The sequence below is a fragment of the Cryptomeria japonica genome, chromosome 11 (assembly GCF_030272615.1).
Source record: "Cryptomeria japonica chromosome 11, Sugi_1.0, whole genome shotgun sequence".
Taxonomy (NCBI): domain Eukaryota; kingdom Viridiplantae; phylum Streptophyta; class Pinopsida; order Cupressales; family Cupressaceae; genus Cryptomeria; species Cryptomeria japonica.
In genome coordinates, this window is record NC_081415.1 from 402,230,631 (window position 1) to 402,246,237 (window position 15,607).

The window sequence follows — 15,607 nt, forward strand, 5'->3', positions numbered from 1 at the left end:
TCCACATTTCATGTAATTATCTATTTAGTTTAGCATCAACGTTTTAGGTCACACAACGTGGATGAGAGAGAGCTCAAGGAATATAATATATTATGATTGATTTCATGCATTGTGGAATGCTTCCACATTGTACATGTAGGATATGTAGCATGCATTGGGAATGCTTCCACATTGTACATGTAGGATATGTAGCTTACCTTTTGCTTGGACCTTTATTTATGTGATTGCATTCAAGTTTTCCAACACAATTTCACAAAGACACTTGATAAAAGAAATTATATGCCATAAAAAATATTTAGAACTCTAAAACTTCAGCAATAATTACTATCGGCTAACCATTGCACCTTCAATTGGTGCAAGCGCTAGTATATGAAAAAAATAGTCTAGCAACACCCCCTCTCTCTCACAATTTACAATATTTTTTATTTTTAAATTTTTTATTTTTTATTTTTTATTTTTTAATTATTTAGAAGATCTCACACAAATTTTAGAAGAGTAGCCTAAACAAATCTGTGGAAACGGGTGACTTTATCTTACCGTGCATTTTCTCCGAGCAAAGTAGGGGAAAATATCTCAGTTGTATCACTACGGAAGGAACCCAATTGGGGAAAAGTGGGGAAGAAATAAACAAAGAAACCCGCCCATCTGAGATATCCGATCGAATCGTTGTCTTCACTGGTAAATGTTAATGGTTATTATTATAAGAAAGCAGAAGTAGAAGCGTTGCAGGTTGCACTGGCTTTTGAAGTGGCAGATCCAAGAGCCTGCAACATGGCGAGGAATTCTAGTTTGTGCGCCCCCATGGAGTTACTGCGGTCGGAGGAGATGAATTTGGTGCAGCTCATTATTCCTGTCGAGTCTGCCCACGCCACCATTTCGAATCTCGGGGAACTCGGCCTTGTTCAATTTAAGGACGTAATTATTCAAGATCTACTGCCCTTCCCTTCAAATAAATAGCTAATCATTGCTGTTTGTGCGATTTTGGCGCTAGATTTAAGTTATTTTTTCGTTATCTTGTAAGGGTTTTGAATGTTTATGCATAATGTTACAATCGATTTGGTAATGTTTTAGAGAGCGATCTTGTTATGATAAAGGAATAGATTGTTTGTTTTCTTGGTACTATTTCCAAAGCTCGGTATAAGAGGGGCCCATTATTTGATGTCTACTGCCTTTTTGATTTGCCAAAGATGTATTTTTTTTTCTTGTTTTTATCGATTTGGCCTCAAAACTGTCCCCAACTAGCAAATGCGCAGTTCAGGAAGTGTGTGGTAAACGAACTAGAATATAAGCAATCTCTTTTATTCAGGAGCTCCAGGATCCCGTGGGTGTCCCTTAGCGTTGGCTGGAATTTGCAGGAATTTTCATTAAATGTTGTTTTTGGGCATTTGTCTGTAAACATGAGATCATTAGTCTGCAAGTTCTAATTTTATTTTTCCTGAAAATTGATTGTAAAGTGCAACAAAGCAGAACAAGATTTGAAATGAGTACACAATGTACTTGATATTTAATTGCAATTCCTCTAAGGATTATTAAGAGAGATTTTAAATTATTTTCGTAAACTTTAGTTTAAAGAGTACAAACCTCAACATCTATGGTTTCATCTTGATCTCAAGTACTGACCATCTTAATGATCTGCTACTTGTAAATTGCATTCTTTTCACCTCTAGCATCTGGCTTGTGTCTTTAAACATTCGCGTATTCAAAGATTTGGAATCTAATATCATCTATGGTCAGCTTCATTTTTGAGTTATAACTAATAAATACTTCCTGGAATTACTTCCAAACTGAGATGCTTCCACAGTCTTTGCAATGATTTTTTTTTCGTCAGAACAACATTATTTCCAACTAAATATCAGTGGTCCTTTTCATCAAGTTTCCTTAGTGAGACCCTCTTTTGCTTGATCTGTTTAAACTACGTGCATGTTTTTAAATTTCCTGCTGTTTTTGTATGAACATGTCCTGATGGCTTCTTCCAGATGTTTTAGAAGAAAAGTTCTTTTTCTCTTTCTTCTTGTCCCCTCATCGTTTGCCCATCATATGGGATTATAATTCAGTCAAAATGCATCAGAAGGACTGTAGCGATATGCTATGATTCATACACTTTCCCTTCTCTTTATGGCTTAGTAATATCAATTGTAAGTACTATTCTTACAAAGGAATGATTTCTGTGAATAATTTTATCAACATCCATCTAAGAAGGATGATCCATCATTGTTAAAATTGCCACCCAAAACCATGTTTATCCTCTATTAATGGTTGAGTGTTATCCCCCTCTATCTCCAGTAACCGTTAGTTTTCCTGATGTCTATGCCTGACCTTCTAAGGAACAGTGCCACACCGTTCTCCAAGGTTCATTCTCTTATATATAAATAATTCAGCTGTCCTAGTTAACTCCCTTAAATTTATTCCTTTTCTTGGCTATCTCTCTTATTGTGCTAGGCTGAAGTTTGAGCTGTATATGAGGAAGACAGGCTGACCCTCCGTGCCACAGTTAGAGTGAATCTCAACTGCTACACAGTACTAGTTAGTTGTTATCAATCAGCATGTAGTAGGCCTTCGTTAGTGGTTCAGGCACTTGCATTAGACTGATCACCTGGTAGACGTACTATAAGAATAATTAAGACTTGGGCATTTTTTTGCCCAATTTGCTTGGTAGGGACTAAAATTATGGCCAGTTCTTATAATTGTTCTTAGCTGCAAAGGTAGACTTGGGATGGAGATGCATCTTTCTTTCCATATTTTGGTATGGTGTATGCAAGAATTCATTTCTGATTGTGGTTGCTATTAGAGGTCTATTGTCGTGCCTTAATATCTTCTCTTGGAGTAGAGGCTTCAGGCAATGGGTTGAATGTGCATAAGTATTTTGGAGCTGTAATATTTTGCATATTTATGTAAGTTCCTGATAATTTGCTTTTTGCTAAAGAATAGAAACGTTTTACAATGGACTCTTATGCTTGTTTTACAGAACAATCGGAGAGATCTCTATTCTAAAAATTTCTGACTTTAAAATTATTTTATTTTAAAATTTATTACAAGGTTTATATTCTAAGTTCAGATGTTTTTTGGTTGTTGTTTTAATGAGCTGCTATAAATTGCTATTAAAGCAACTCTTTTCTGATCTGTTCTCTATTTCAAGTTTGAAATGTCAGACATAAAGTTTATTCTTTCAAGGATTCTAAGGTTTAATACTTTCTTTTGACAGCTTAATGCAGACAAAAGCCCATTTCAGCGAACTTATGCTAATCAGGTATGCACAGTTTGTTTTGGAGCCAATGCTTGTATAAGCAATGTTATTTGTTAGTGAGCATTTAGTTTCTTTGTATCTGATAAGCATAATGGGTGATGGCACTTCATTGTTCTCTTAGTTTTAATTTCTTGTTTTTATGTACTTTTTGAGTACATTGACCTGGTTTGGTCATTTATCAATGTTAATACAGTTTTTTTCTTTCCTTCTTAGTCAAATGATTTTAAGTAAAAGACATCAATAAGTCAAGAGGAGTACAAACATCTCTCCATGAATTTAATATGTGTAGTAACTGTTGCCCATTCAAGAGTATACATAGATGAAGTTTAAAGCTACAGTTAATGAGGACTCGGCAATTTCTAGTTTGGTATTGCACAAAATATGTGGCTGTTATTGTCAATTATCTTGCCCATTTATCGATAAATAAAGAAGCAGACTTACATTTGCAGGTTAAACGATGTGGGGAAATGGCTCGTAAAATGCGTTTTTTCAGAGAACAAATGAGTAAATCTGGTTTATCACCTTCTACAAGGCCTGCTTTGCATCCACATATCGAGTTGGATGATCTTGAAGTAATTTTCTAGTTTAAATCACTGATGGTTTGGATGTTTTAATATAGACTTGACATGCTTTATTTGAATTTTTAATTTAATATCTATATCTTACATGCAGGTAAAGCTTGGTGAGCTTGAAAAAGAACTTCTGGAAATCAATTCAAATGGTGAAAAGCTCCAGCGAGGTCACAGTGAACTTCAAGAGTTTAAGCTTGTTCTGCAAAAGGTATGGTACTTCATTATCTTTCTTTTCATTTATAGTTGTTTTATGTGCAATGTGAAACACTGTGAAAATGGAGGTTAGCTTAAACCAATAGGAAATCATGTTAGTAGGAGCTTTCAACCATAAGCAAAACATGAAGTCATATCCATCCAAAGCATTATCAAAGAAGATTAACACAAGGGGTTAGTTAGGAAATAAATAAAACGAAATTACTTCCCCATGATGCTTCCTATGCCATGGCTCTTCCTTGTCCTCCTCCTCTCCAAGATTCTGCTGTTGTGTGAAGTATGCCCTCAGCTTGAACACTAGCACAAATGGATGTCAAATGGAGGATGGGAGATAGTCGATTATGTCAAGTGTGGATGAAGCTTGCGAATGGAGTATTAATGTCAAATAGCAATTCCAACTAGTGGAAGAGCTAAAAACATAATACAAATCATTCAAAATCTAAACAAAATAACAATGCATGTATAACTCTTGTGTATGACCCTCAACAATGAAGGAATGAGTTCTATTTATAGAGAAAATGGGCAAATGAAGGTTTGAGATTGAGTTGTTTGAAGAAGGGTTAGGATTGCTTGAGGAATTGTTGATCTTAATCCATATGCTCTCTTTTAAGCCAATCACATGTTGACAAGTTTCAACAAGGGAAGGCTTGAGAGGACAGGGAGACAAAGCATGAAATGCTTGAAGACTTGAAGGAAGCCATTAAAGGCTTGAAGACTTTGAAGGAAGTCATTAAAGGCTTAAGAAGACTTTAGAAGGAAACCATTAAAGGCTTAAAGACTTTAAAGGAAGCAATTAAAGGTTTGAAGACTCTAGAAGGAAACCATTAAAGGCTTGAAGACTTTAAAGGAAGCCATTAAAGGCTTAAGAAGACTCTTGAAAGAAGCCATTAAAAGCTTGAAGACTTTGAAAGAAGCCATTAAAGACTTAAGAAGACTTTAGAAGGAAGCCATTAAAGGCTTAAGAGGACTTTAAAAAGAAACCATTAAAGGCTTAAGAGGACTTTAAACAGAAACCATTAAAGGCTTAAAGACTTTAAAGAAAGCCATTAAAGGCATGAAGACTCCAAAAGGAAACAATTAAAGTGAAGACTTTAAAGGAAGCCATTTAAAGGTGGGTTTTGGGTTAACCTTTGGTTTAGGAATGTGCAAACCATTAAAGGGTGATTAGGTTAATAATAGGGGTTTAGACATGATTAGGAGAAGGGTTAGTGTGCAACTTGCATTATCAAAAAAGTGCAAGTGGGTGAGGGATTTAGGAATTTAAACAAATATTTATTTAAATGTGAGAGATGAGATTTAAATAAATGTTAATTTATTTAAACGTGAGAGGGGGGTTAGCTAAACAAATATGCTTTATTTATTTAATTAACTGTCTGAATTTGGTTAAGTGAATTAAATCAAATAAATTGAATAATTTATTTAATTAATAGAAGAACATAGTTATGATGAATTAATTAATTATTTAAATTAATAGTTGAACGATGGTTAAATAATCAAATAAATATCAAATATCAATTTAATTTAATGGACATAAATGGGTGTTTACACAATGCATTATGAATATTTATATGGTGATGTACCTTTACATTCATTGCAACTCATCTTTAAAAATGCCATTGAGGTAGCCTGACAATATGTATTTCAACGTTGGTTGTGCATGTACTGTATTAAATGAGTTTACTTTTCTAAATTTGAATAATATATAGATACAAAACAAGAGAAACATTTTAGCTTCATAATAAACCAAATCAAAATTAAATCAAAATCATTTTGGTCCTACCACAAAATTAATCCCAAAGCTCAAAACTACACATTTTAAAAAAAAATTGTTGATGTATATAACAAGTACTCAAATACATTGAATAGGTTAAAATCTGAGTTCAACTGAATTGGGCTTCATGAAAGTCACATCATTTGCTGCTGCATTTGCATTGTCATTCTTGACCCTAAAAATAGGACTAGTGTTCCATGGGAATGTGGCCCTATAGGTCTAGGTGATGCCTCCAATGTCTTGGATGTCCTGGGGACTTGGAGGGGACATCCAATTTTTTCATGAGGGTGGGAATGTGGCCCTATGGGTCTAGGTGATGCCCCCAATGTCTTGGATATCCTGGGGACTTGGAGGGGACATCCCATTTTTTCAGGACCGGACACTCTGTTCCATAATGTGCATAAAAATATAAAAGGTAACTTTTAAACTTTAGAGGTAAAAAATGCTAAAAAGTAAAAACACCTAAAATCAGAAGGGGGAGGGTTATAGTTGCAAATGCAATACAGTGTTTTGATATTTCAGCTGCTTTTAGTTTGTTTAAACTATTTAAAGGCTGCCTCTCCATTGTCCCCAAAAGTTGGGATTTTTTTTTAATCCGCACAACTGTGACCCCTAGTTTTGGAAATTTGGAGAAACACTGGAAAATATGCACAACTAATAATTTAGTAAAAATCCTTGATCAATGTGATTCTTGAGAGATGTATGCTTGATCAAGAATTTACAGTTTGTTGCTTTTGAAATTAGCTTGCCATTTCCCAACTCTAAATGTATCCTGGCAGCCCTATTTTTTTGAAGCTTTAATCTTTTGCGTAGAATGCCTTAGCCAGATTATTGGATGCCTAACAAAAACTTGCATGAATGTACATTGAAAAGAAACACCATTGTTAAAATGATTCCACCATTGGCTTCTCTGGCTAGGGTTTTTGTAATGCCCCCTTTTATGGCCCTGACAAATGATTTAATTTCTTAGATAAAGTTGTCTAAGTTAATATTTTCAGATTAGGTGATTAAGCAGATTATTTTTAACCTCTATAAAGTGACTTCACTTTGGGCCAAAAAGTAAAATAATATAAGTTATTCTAAAGGAGCTATAAAAGGAGACTGAGGAGAAGAAAGGAACTTAATTTAGAAGATTGATAATATCTCTTTGGAGATTTGTTCGTGTGGCCAAATTCCTTCCAGTGGGATGAAAATCCCAATTGTCGCTTGATGGATGAAAACCCGAAAGGCTGAAGCTGAGGATGAAAACCCTGTGCCTTCAATTGAGTGGTTCCATCCAGGATCAATAGTGTGCAGCAAAGGTTTCAAAATCAGAATGGAAACCTTCGTTTCTTTGTGAGTGGTTTCATTTGGGAATCACCTTCAGTGCAGAATGTTCATGGAATGAGAGATGGGGTATAATTGATAAATCTCCAGGTTTGCAAGTTTGCAAATTTATTTGAAGTGTGCAGGTAAAGAATAAATTTGTTGAGGAAGTCAATTGAAGCTGGTTGCCATGATCATACCTCTAGTTTCACACTTGTTGACCTCTGTTTATAGGGAGATTAAATGCATAAGATCATTGGAATTGCCAAATGGCCAGCATAGCCCTTGAATGCATTTGAACATATTGTATCTGAAAATGTTCTGATGTTTACCGGTAATTTTCAAAGAATAAATAATAATAAAAGAAGTATGGGTTGATGTCATTCAATTCCAGCCATATCAGAGGGTCAACGCTTGCATTTGATATAATATTTGAGCATTTGATATAATATTTGACTCAATTAAGAGCTGCTACTCAGTTTTCTGCCAGGTCGAAGGCTTGTGGAGGGAATTGAAGGTGCAAATCATAGACAAAGGGAATCATGCCATATAAAAGTGTCAAAGGAGGGTTGCATCTGACTTTCTATTGGTCAAAGAGGTCATTTTTGGCATTAACAGAGGTCACATGAAGGATAGAACGGATTAAAACAGCAAGTCACAATTTTTGGACAGGATTTCAAGTAGTATAGCAAATCTGCCTCCAGTTTTGGAACAAACCCTAGACACGATTTATGGGAACACCATGCCAGGTCACTCAGATATCAATTGAGGATGCAGTTTAGGGATTAGTATAGGCCCTGTGATCATTTCATCAATTATGTCTCTTTGGAAAGAGACAGGTTAGCTGGAAAGAGATTAATACAAGTGTTGAGTCGCTGGATATAAGTATATTCACCCTAACACATATTTTTAAACATTCATAACTATGTGAACAAGTGTTGAGTCGCTGGATATAAGTATATTTGCCCTAACACATATTTTTAAACATTCATAACTATGTGAGAATTGTTACAGCTGCCAGTAGCGATATAAAAGAGTTTCCAGGTTAATTTAAAAGAAAAGCCATACAGTTGACTATTTGCAGATTTGAACTAAAGGACGGAATAATTGTCTTAAGTTCTATACTTTGTGTTTATTTTCCATACTTTGTAAGCACTTATATCGTAGAAATAATCCATGAAAGCTATAATGATCTTGAACTCTTGAGATGATGAGCAAATGTTAGTTCCAATTAATATAAGTGTTCAAGACAAATTTATTAAAAATAATTAGATGGTCTACATTCTTTCAAACATGACTCAAACTATTATAAAAATCCGGTACAGAAATTTTACAGTTTTTCATTTATTGAAGCATGAAATCTAAAAACTTGTGGAATAACAATCGATTAAACTCTGAAACAATCCATATTCTTTAGGCCTGAACCCAAAGCACAATGCCTTGTTATCTTGGGTGATGAAAATTACAATTATCTAAACAAATCTTAATTATTTTGGATATCCCATATTCCTCTGCCAAGGTTTTTACTCCATTGCTTTCATTTCTCTTGTGGATCTATTTCCATCATAATTTGACCTCCTCCAGTTACACCTTTACTTCCCTCTGTTATATAATTTTATCGACTTGAATTCATTTACCGCTACCTGCAACTCCTCTCTTACCCCACATATATATTGCTTCTATATGGCATGCACTCCAATGTCTGGCACCCATGCTACACTGCATCCATTCTTTGAAACAGGATCTCATTATCAAGTCCATTCAAAATTTTGTATAGCATTTCCTCTTATGGTGGAAAATCTTCTTCCTGGCTCAATTCAATCTGCATGATGGAATCAAAGAATCCATCCATCAATTCTTCACTTTTCTGTCCACCCTTGATCAAGATCCCATCTTCCTCATCTGCAACCAACTCAGGTCCGACATCTGCAACTTTGCCTTGCACACTTAGTACCATCTCATGGTAGTCATAATGTTCATTCAAATTGATTACTTTCACTTCCTCATGAACATTCATTTGTACCACCTCCACTGCCACCGTCATGTCCTAAGAAGGAGATACTTTCTCAATCTCTTCCTATTTAAGTCAACTACCACCTCCATATCTGTCATGAGGACTTCTTCTGCATTGCAGTGCTGCTCAGGTACCAATTTTTCATTTTTCACCATTGGTGTCTGATTTACATAGAACATCCACCCTTGTTTGCAAATTCTTCATATTCTCATCTAGTTTTCTCTCCAGTCTAGCAATAATTTTTTTATTAAAAGACAATCTCACTAGTCTCCATAGGGTCCATCCAACCATTTTTATGCAAGGCATCGATCTGATCCACACAATAGCAGGATACTCTACTTCACTTGTTCTTGCAGGACATACCTTAGCTTAGCCTGAATAATAGCTTGTTACACGTGGTAAGACCTGTAAATGACATGCAACGCCTCTATCCAGCTCTGAGGAATTAGTTGGGACAGTTTCTCCTTGTAAAGTCAACAATCTCAACCTGCAAAAATGACGTGTAAGAATAGCCTATCAAACACTCACATACTAAGTACTTCTCAGTCTCATCAATCAAGCATTTTGGCAACTTGTAAACAAAGAAGAACACCTCTTTCTTTCTGTTCACTTGTCAATCCTTTCACTGGAAGCCAATTTCTCTTTCTATCTTCAACCATTATTTATAAGTTTCACCTCCTCTTATTGAGATGCCAAAATTCCAGAAATGTAAGGATAGGCAATGTGTAACTTTCTACAACCAAATTGAAACACCGCCTTTGTAATGTCCCCTAGTTAGCTATACCTTGAAAGTTAGCCCCAATTTACCCAAGTAAAAAGTATGTCGAATGACATATGTCTTAATGCATTAATTACCATTAGTATGAGATTTATTAAATAAATTCAGATTGTTATATCTGTCAGATACAGTCAGATTTGTTAGATAAAATCAGATCTATAGGTTAGGTACTTTTCTTAGCTATCCAATTCCTCATTACACTAGGGTAGGCTAGTTGGATAGGGTGTCCAAGGAATCCTCCCTCCTAGGCCCAAGAGCAGATACCATATCCCCCTTGGCTCCATATGGCAGGTATTAAGCATCCATCATGGAGTGGCATACCCAGTGAGGTATCCTATCGCAGTTCCCCCTCATCACAACCACCCCCTCTCTTAAGCCCAAGAGCAGATGCTTCATCCCTCTTGGCTCCATGTGGCAGGGGTTAGGCATCCACTATGGAGTGGCGTACCTAAGAGAGGGTCCCTCATATGCAATGAACCAATTATGATATTCCCACTGAAATCATATTTGTTATTCAGCTCAACTAATTATGATAATCAATTGTATTTGACATAGTTATTATACTTCCATTATATCATATTGCTTAGTGTCTTATATCAGATTGTTAACAGTTCTTTCTGTTAGTATTACTTCAAATCAGAATTATTCATTAAGTGTCATTGATGCATTTTACAGTATTATAGCAATTTATTACAAACTGCATTTGATTGCCTTATTCCTTCTGGATTCATTAACAGATGTATATCTATATGTATTATGTTTAACAAACAGTACTGTTATGTATAATCATTTCAATATTGTTTGAATAATTATATATTATTTGCTTCTCAACTTAATATCATATAAATGCCACCCATTTGATTAAGATTACACACAGCAGTTATATATAATTACATACCAATATGATTTTAATATATATAAATTGCTGACTGGTTATATTCTAATATTAAATCAAAAGTCAGACTTATACATACCTGTCACTGTTGACTTTCCCTTATCCCTGTTGGCAAACCTGGAGATTCCTTTCTTTTATTTCCTTTTCTGATTTTCCGTTCTTCCTCCTTTTCTGATTTGCACAGGGAGGAGGGGTATTTAACCTCTCCAACCATCGTGGTGGAAAGTCACGATACTTCTCTTGGTAGCCAGTATGAAGGGACACCACTTTTACCTAGCGGGGCCCTCCACAATCTGACGTGGGTAATACTTAGTCTTCCCACCGATTCACCAAAGGTTATCGGGTCTTAGGAAATAGAATTAGTAAGTTGCTTTCTATTGCTTATAATGTATTTTTGAACATTGCTAATTAAAATAATCATTAATCAATATAAAGTGTAAATTAATAATATGATATAATAATTTCATTATGATTTTACATATGTTATGGTAAAAATATATCAATTATATTTTCTACAAATGTGGGGACATGACAGCCTTCCAAGAATGAATGGCAACATTATAACCCTACAATCAAAGAGAATCATCCATCAGTTAAAAATAGCTAAGCAGGGTGCTCTCTCCAGCATACATCAACATGTAAATGGAACACTTCATTTCTTGAGGCCAAGTTTGACAAATCAAATATGTCTCTCACATGACACTCCTAGATGCTCGTAAACCTTTTCAATGCTGTCATATGCAATCCCCACATTAAAATAGGTGTCTTAACCCATCATTAACTTGCATACAAGTTGTAAGAGGAAATCTCCAAGGATCCCACCAAGTGGGACCCCAAATCACATGATAAATAATATTTAAAAAATGCTCAAAACTAAAATCCCTAAGAATTTTCACACCATAGGCTACTATAGTTCCTTTTTCAAGAACAAAAATAAAGAGAATTATTTTTGGTTGATGTGGATTACTCATGCTCAAGATGCTCCTACATCAAACACACTAGGTAAGAATTTATGGGCATAGTGCTCACAAATAAGTGTTGAATGGTAGAACCGCTCATCCAGTCTATGCATAAACCTCAGTGTGTGCCTCATAATTGGATGCAGGTGCTTTAGAAAAAAAGTATCTTCTTTTGCCTCCACAAGCTTTTTTGTTGGACCATATTTTGTTTTGCTTCCATTCCTCTTGTGGATCTTTGCCCTCCATAATCTGATCTCCAATTACTTCACCTTCTCTTCCCCATACTCTAGATTTTTTTGACTCAAATTCAGTTACTTCTATCCTCATTTCTTTGCTCTGTATACATTTATATTGCTCCTAGATAGCATGTACTGCTATGTTCGTCATCCATGCTTCCAACATATTCATTCTTAGAAACATGAATGTCATAAACTCCAATCAAGATTATGCATAGTAATTCCTCCTCTTTAAGTGCAAAATGAAGATCACCCAGCAAATACTGAGAGGGGGGGTGCGTGGGGGAGGGTGAATCAGTGTTTGAACCTTTCAATTAAATTTCATTTTTTAAAACAGAAAATTAGAAGAAAAGAATGCATGAAGACTGAGGCACCAAATTTTATCACGTGGAAAACCCTTCCGGGTAAAAAACCACGGTTCAACCGAATCCTTCAAAGACTAAATGGGCACCAACTCAGTTACAAAAGGTGAGCACCAACTCACTGAAAACTAACTTGACAGAGCACCTACTCTGATTACAGAGGCACCAACCTCTGACTAACAGAAACAAAAAGAGTTTTGAACGGACAGTACAAAGCATACATTTTAAGATCTCTTCAATAAAACATTCAACTTCAAACCTGTCCCTTATTTTTCACACTTGTATTCAGAAAGTTTTTATTATGTTTTCCACTCAGCCACCCAGTCCTTACATGAATCACACAACCACACTCTGCATTCTGCAATAGTCTCCTCTTTAATGAAAAGCACACGCACATACTATGTTTTCTTTTTCACAAACAAAGCATCAAAAACAGAATTCAAATCTGTCACCCCAAAATTTTTTTTACAGCTCGACACACCCACTGCCACATAGCCCACACTTTTCCCTTTTCTCTTTAATGGCAACGATAATTTTTTGGATGCATAACATCCACAGCTCACTATCGAGATTCCAGAAATCACACGCCCACCAACTTGTCAGCTTAACTTTCCACATGCATCATGCCTGGAAGACCATGACTTCTGCCAAAATAAAAAATGAATGCATTAGAAAACTCCCGAATTATTTTAGCACAGCCTTCTACACCAAAATCATGTCTTTCCTGGGCTTGAAAAATTCTGAATTAATCACCTCAAATACACAACACAGTATCGGTCAAAGGGAGACATCGTATTTTTAAAATTGTGATGTTTCAAAAAAAAGACTCCATTCGTTCTGGAAACATATAGCAACCAACAAAAAATACGCTACAGCTGCCAGCTCAATACAAAACGTCTTCAGCCCACGATGCCAAAAAAAAATTCCACAACCCAAGTAATAAAGATTTAAAACATCCAGTCGATACCCCTGAAAAAATTCTGAGTTCGTATATTTTTATATCTGCCGGCTTCAACATGAAACCCAATCTGAAAGCAAAAAGCAAATTTTAAAAGCAAAACAGCTCTGACCAAAAACATGTTTTTCCTTCATGCAGAATCCACAACGCTGACAGGGGAATTAATTTCGAATTACCACGACTTCACTTATTCACACAGAATACGTGTAGCCCACGACTTCAGCCGTTAAGCACCCACGATCTGACATATCTTGTAAAAAACAATTCAGTGCCATAAACATATTCTCATGATGACATGGCAAGGGAGCTGACTTGGCATGAAGTCTGATTTGGCATAAGGAAGGACAAACAAGCTGCTGACATAAGCAAACAAGCTAACACGTAGCTCAAGCAGGTGAACAAGCAAGTAGGCAGCTTAAGCAGGTCAAATTGAGATCTGATGAATAATCAGCAGCAACAGAGCTCAGCTTACTTTGAGTAATCCTCCATCAATCTGAACCATTTGACATCAATGACAAGAAAAGTTCAACACAAAATGTTCCTCTAGTTTCAATTTAATCTCATGATCTTATCAAACAATTTGTTGATCAGTTATTTACTTTTCAATGCACCCTCAATCAAAGGCCCATTTTCTTCATTTGCAAACAACCCAGGTGCTACATCTGCAACTTCTCGCTACACACTCATCTCAAGTTACTTGGACCTCATCATGTGCATCACACATTACTTTCACATCCTCATGAGTGTGTATTTGTACCACCTCTACTGTTACCTTCATGTACATGCATTTTCAGCCTTTTCTTCTTTGGAGTTGACAATTAACATCTCCATATCCTTTGTCATGAGTGTTAGTGTGAATGAGTTTGTTACCTATCTAGTTGTTAGTGGGAACCTATTCACATGTTTACTTAGGATCATGTTAGTTATCCTTATGTACTAGGGGTCATTTCTAGAAGTTCCTTATAATGGGGTCATGTCTCATTATTTACTTATAGTTATCTCGGCACTTAATATTTGCATCATGCATTTAATGTTTGTATCAAGGGTAGTTGTCATCCTACCTCATCACCTTGCCTTTATAAGCGAGGGCTCTCATGTACATTTTTTATGTCCATTATCAATATTCAATCAATCTTGCATTGTTGAAGCAATCCATTCTTGCCATTCTCTCTTGTGGAAGTTGTTTTGGTCTTTTAGGGATCTTTGGGGTGTTGTGGAGTCACCTAATTATGTGAACATGGTATTAGAGCTATAGCTTCACTTGAAGACTCTTTCTTTTGAGAGTTGTGTTTTGGCATTGAGTTGTCAATGGTTGTAGTTTGAGGTGAAAAGAGCATCATGGTTGCGTTTAGAAGGCCCAAAAACTCCTATTTCCATATAAGGTACGTCATCTTTGGGAAAAGAAGTTTTTGAAGCAAATTTTTTTTTGCTTGGAGAGGCCTACGACCTCCCCAAGCGTAGGGTACGGAAATTTATTTTTTCAACAATAATTATTATTCCTGTGTTTTATTTGTTTTGGACAATATTTCTTTTATATTAGGCGAAATATGTTTGGTACTGGGTCGGCCTTTTGCATCGAAGGTGTTTTATTTGGTTGATGTACATGTCTCCATTCTTGCGTGGAGCGTGATCAGGGTTTTCATGTGGTTTGCACATTTTTTAGTGGTTGGTGTATCTTTATTATTGTTGGCCTGTGCCATTCGACTTGCTGGCATATTACTGTTTGGATTGGCGCATTACCCTTTGTTAGGTTTTATATTATTTGACGCACTTATTGTCAGCCTTGTATATAAACCTCTGTGGCCGGTGCATTCATTTTGTGATTGGCGGGGCTGTTTGTACAAATTTTGTCTTGAGCGGCAGTTTCATATTTTTTGAGGTCTGTAAGTCTTGGCAGGCCTGCGTGTTTGGTGGTTGATTTGATTGATTGGGTCAATGCCTTCAAATTCCTGACTGCCCATACTAGCATTTGAGTGGCAGTTATTATGCAGGGTGTAAAATATTATTGACAGGCACATTTTATTGGTCCATGTGTTATATGCAGGCCGACACCATACAATCCTTTATTGGTCGAGGCTCACTTTTTTGTAGGCTTCTTCTGCATTGTGGCGGGTCTTGTGTTGCTGGTGTGGTCGGTGGTTTTCTTCATTCGCAAGTGTATGGTTATTGTGAGCAATGTTTTGTATTGCCTACGGTTTTGTAATGTCCCCCTTTGGGATATACCTAATTTTGCCCCCAAAAATAACAAATCCAACAATACAATTTATTTACAATAGTATTCTTTCAGTAGATTACACAAT

The 15,607-nt window shown here is 35.9% G+C and overlaps 1 protein-coding gene across 2 annotated transcripts in view; it reads left to right on the plus strand.

The window, feature by feature from the left end:
- The first annotated feature begins 504 nt into the window (after window positions 1-504).
- Window positions 505-15,607, plus strand: part of LOC131071583 (V-type proton ATPase subunit a3) — a 45,425-nt gene continuing 30,322 nt past the window's right edge. For both annotated transcript variants that reach the window (XM_058007483.2, XM_058007484.2), the window contains exons 1-4: window positions 505-915; window positions 3,203-3,247; window positions 3,694-3,816; window positions 3,917-4,024. In XM_058007483.2, the coding sequence (XP_057863466.1) occupies window positions 772-915; window positions 3,203-3,247; window positions 3,694-3,816; window positions 3,917-4,024 (420 nt within the window). In that variant the 5' untranslated portion in view covers window positions 505-771. The remainder of the gene's footprint in view (window positions 916-3,202; window positions 3,248-3,693; window positions 3,817-3,916; window positions 4,025-15,607) is intronic.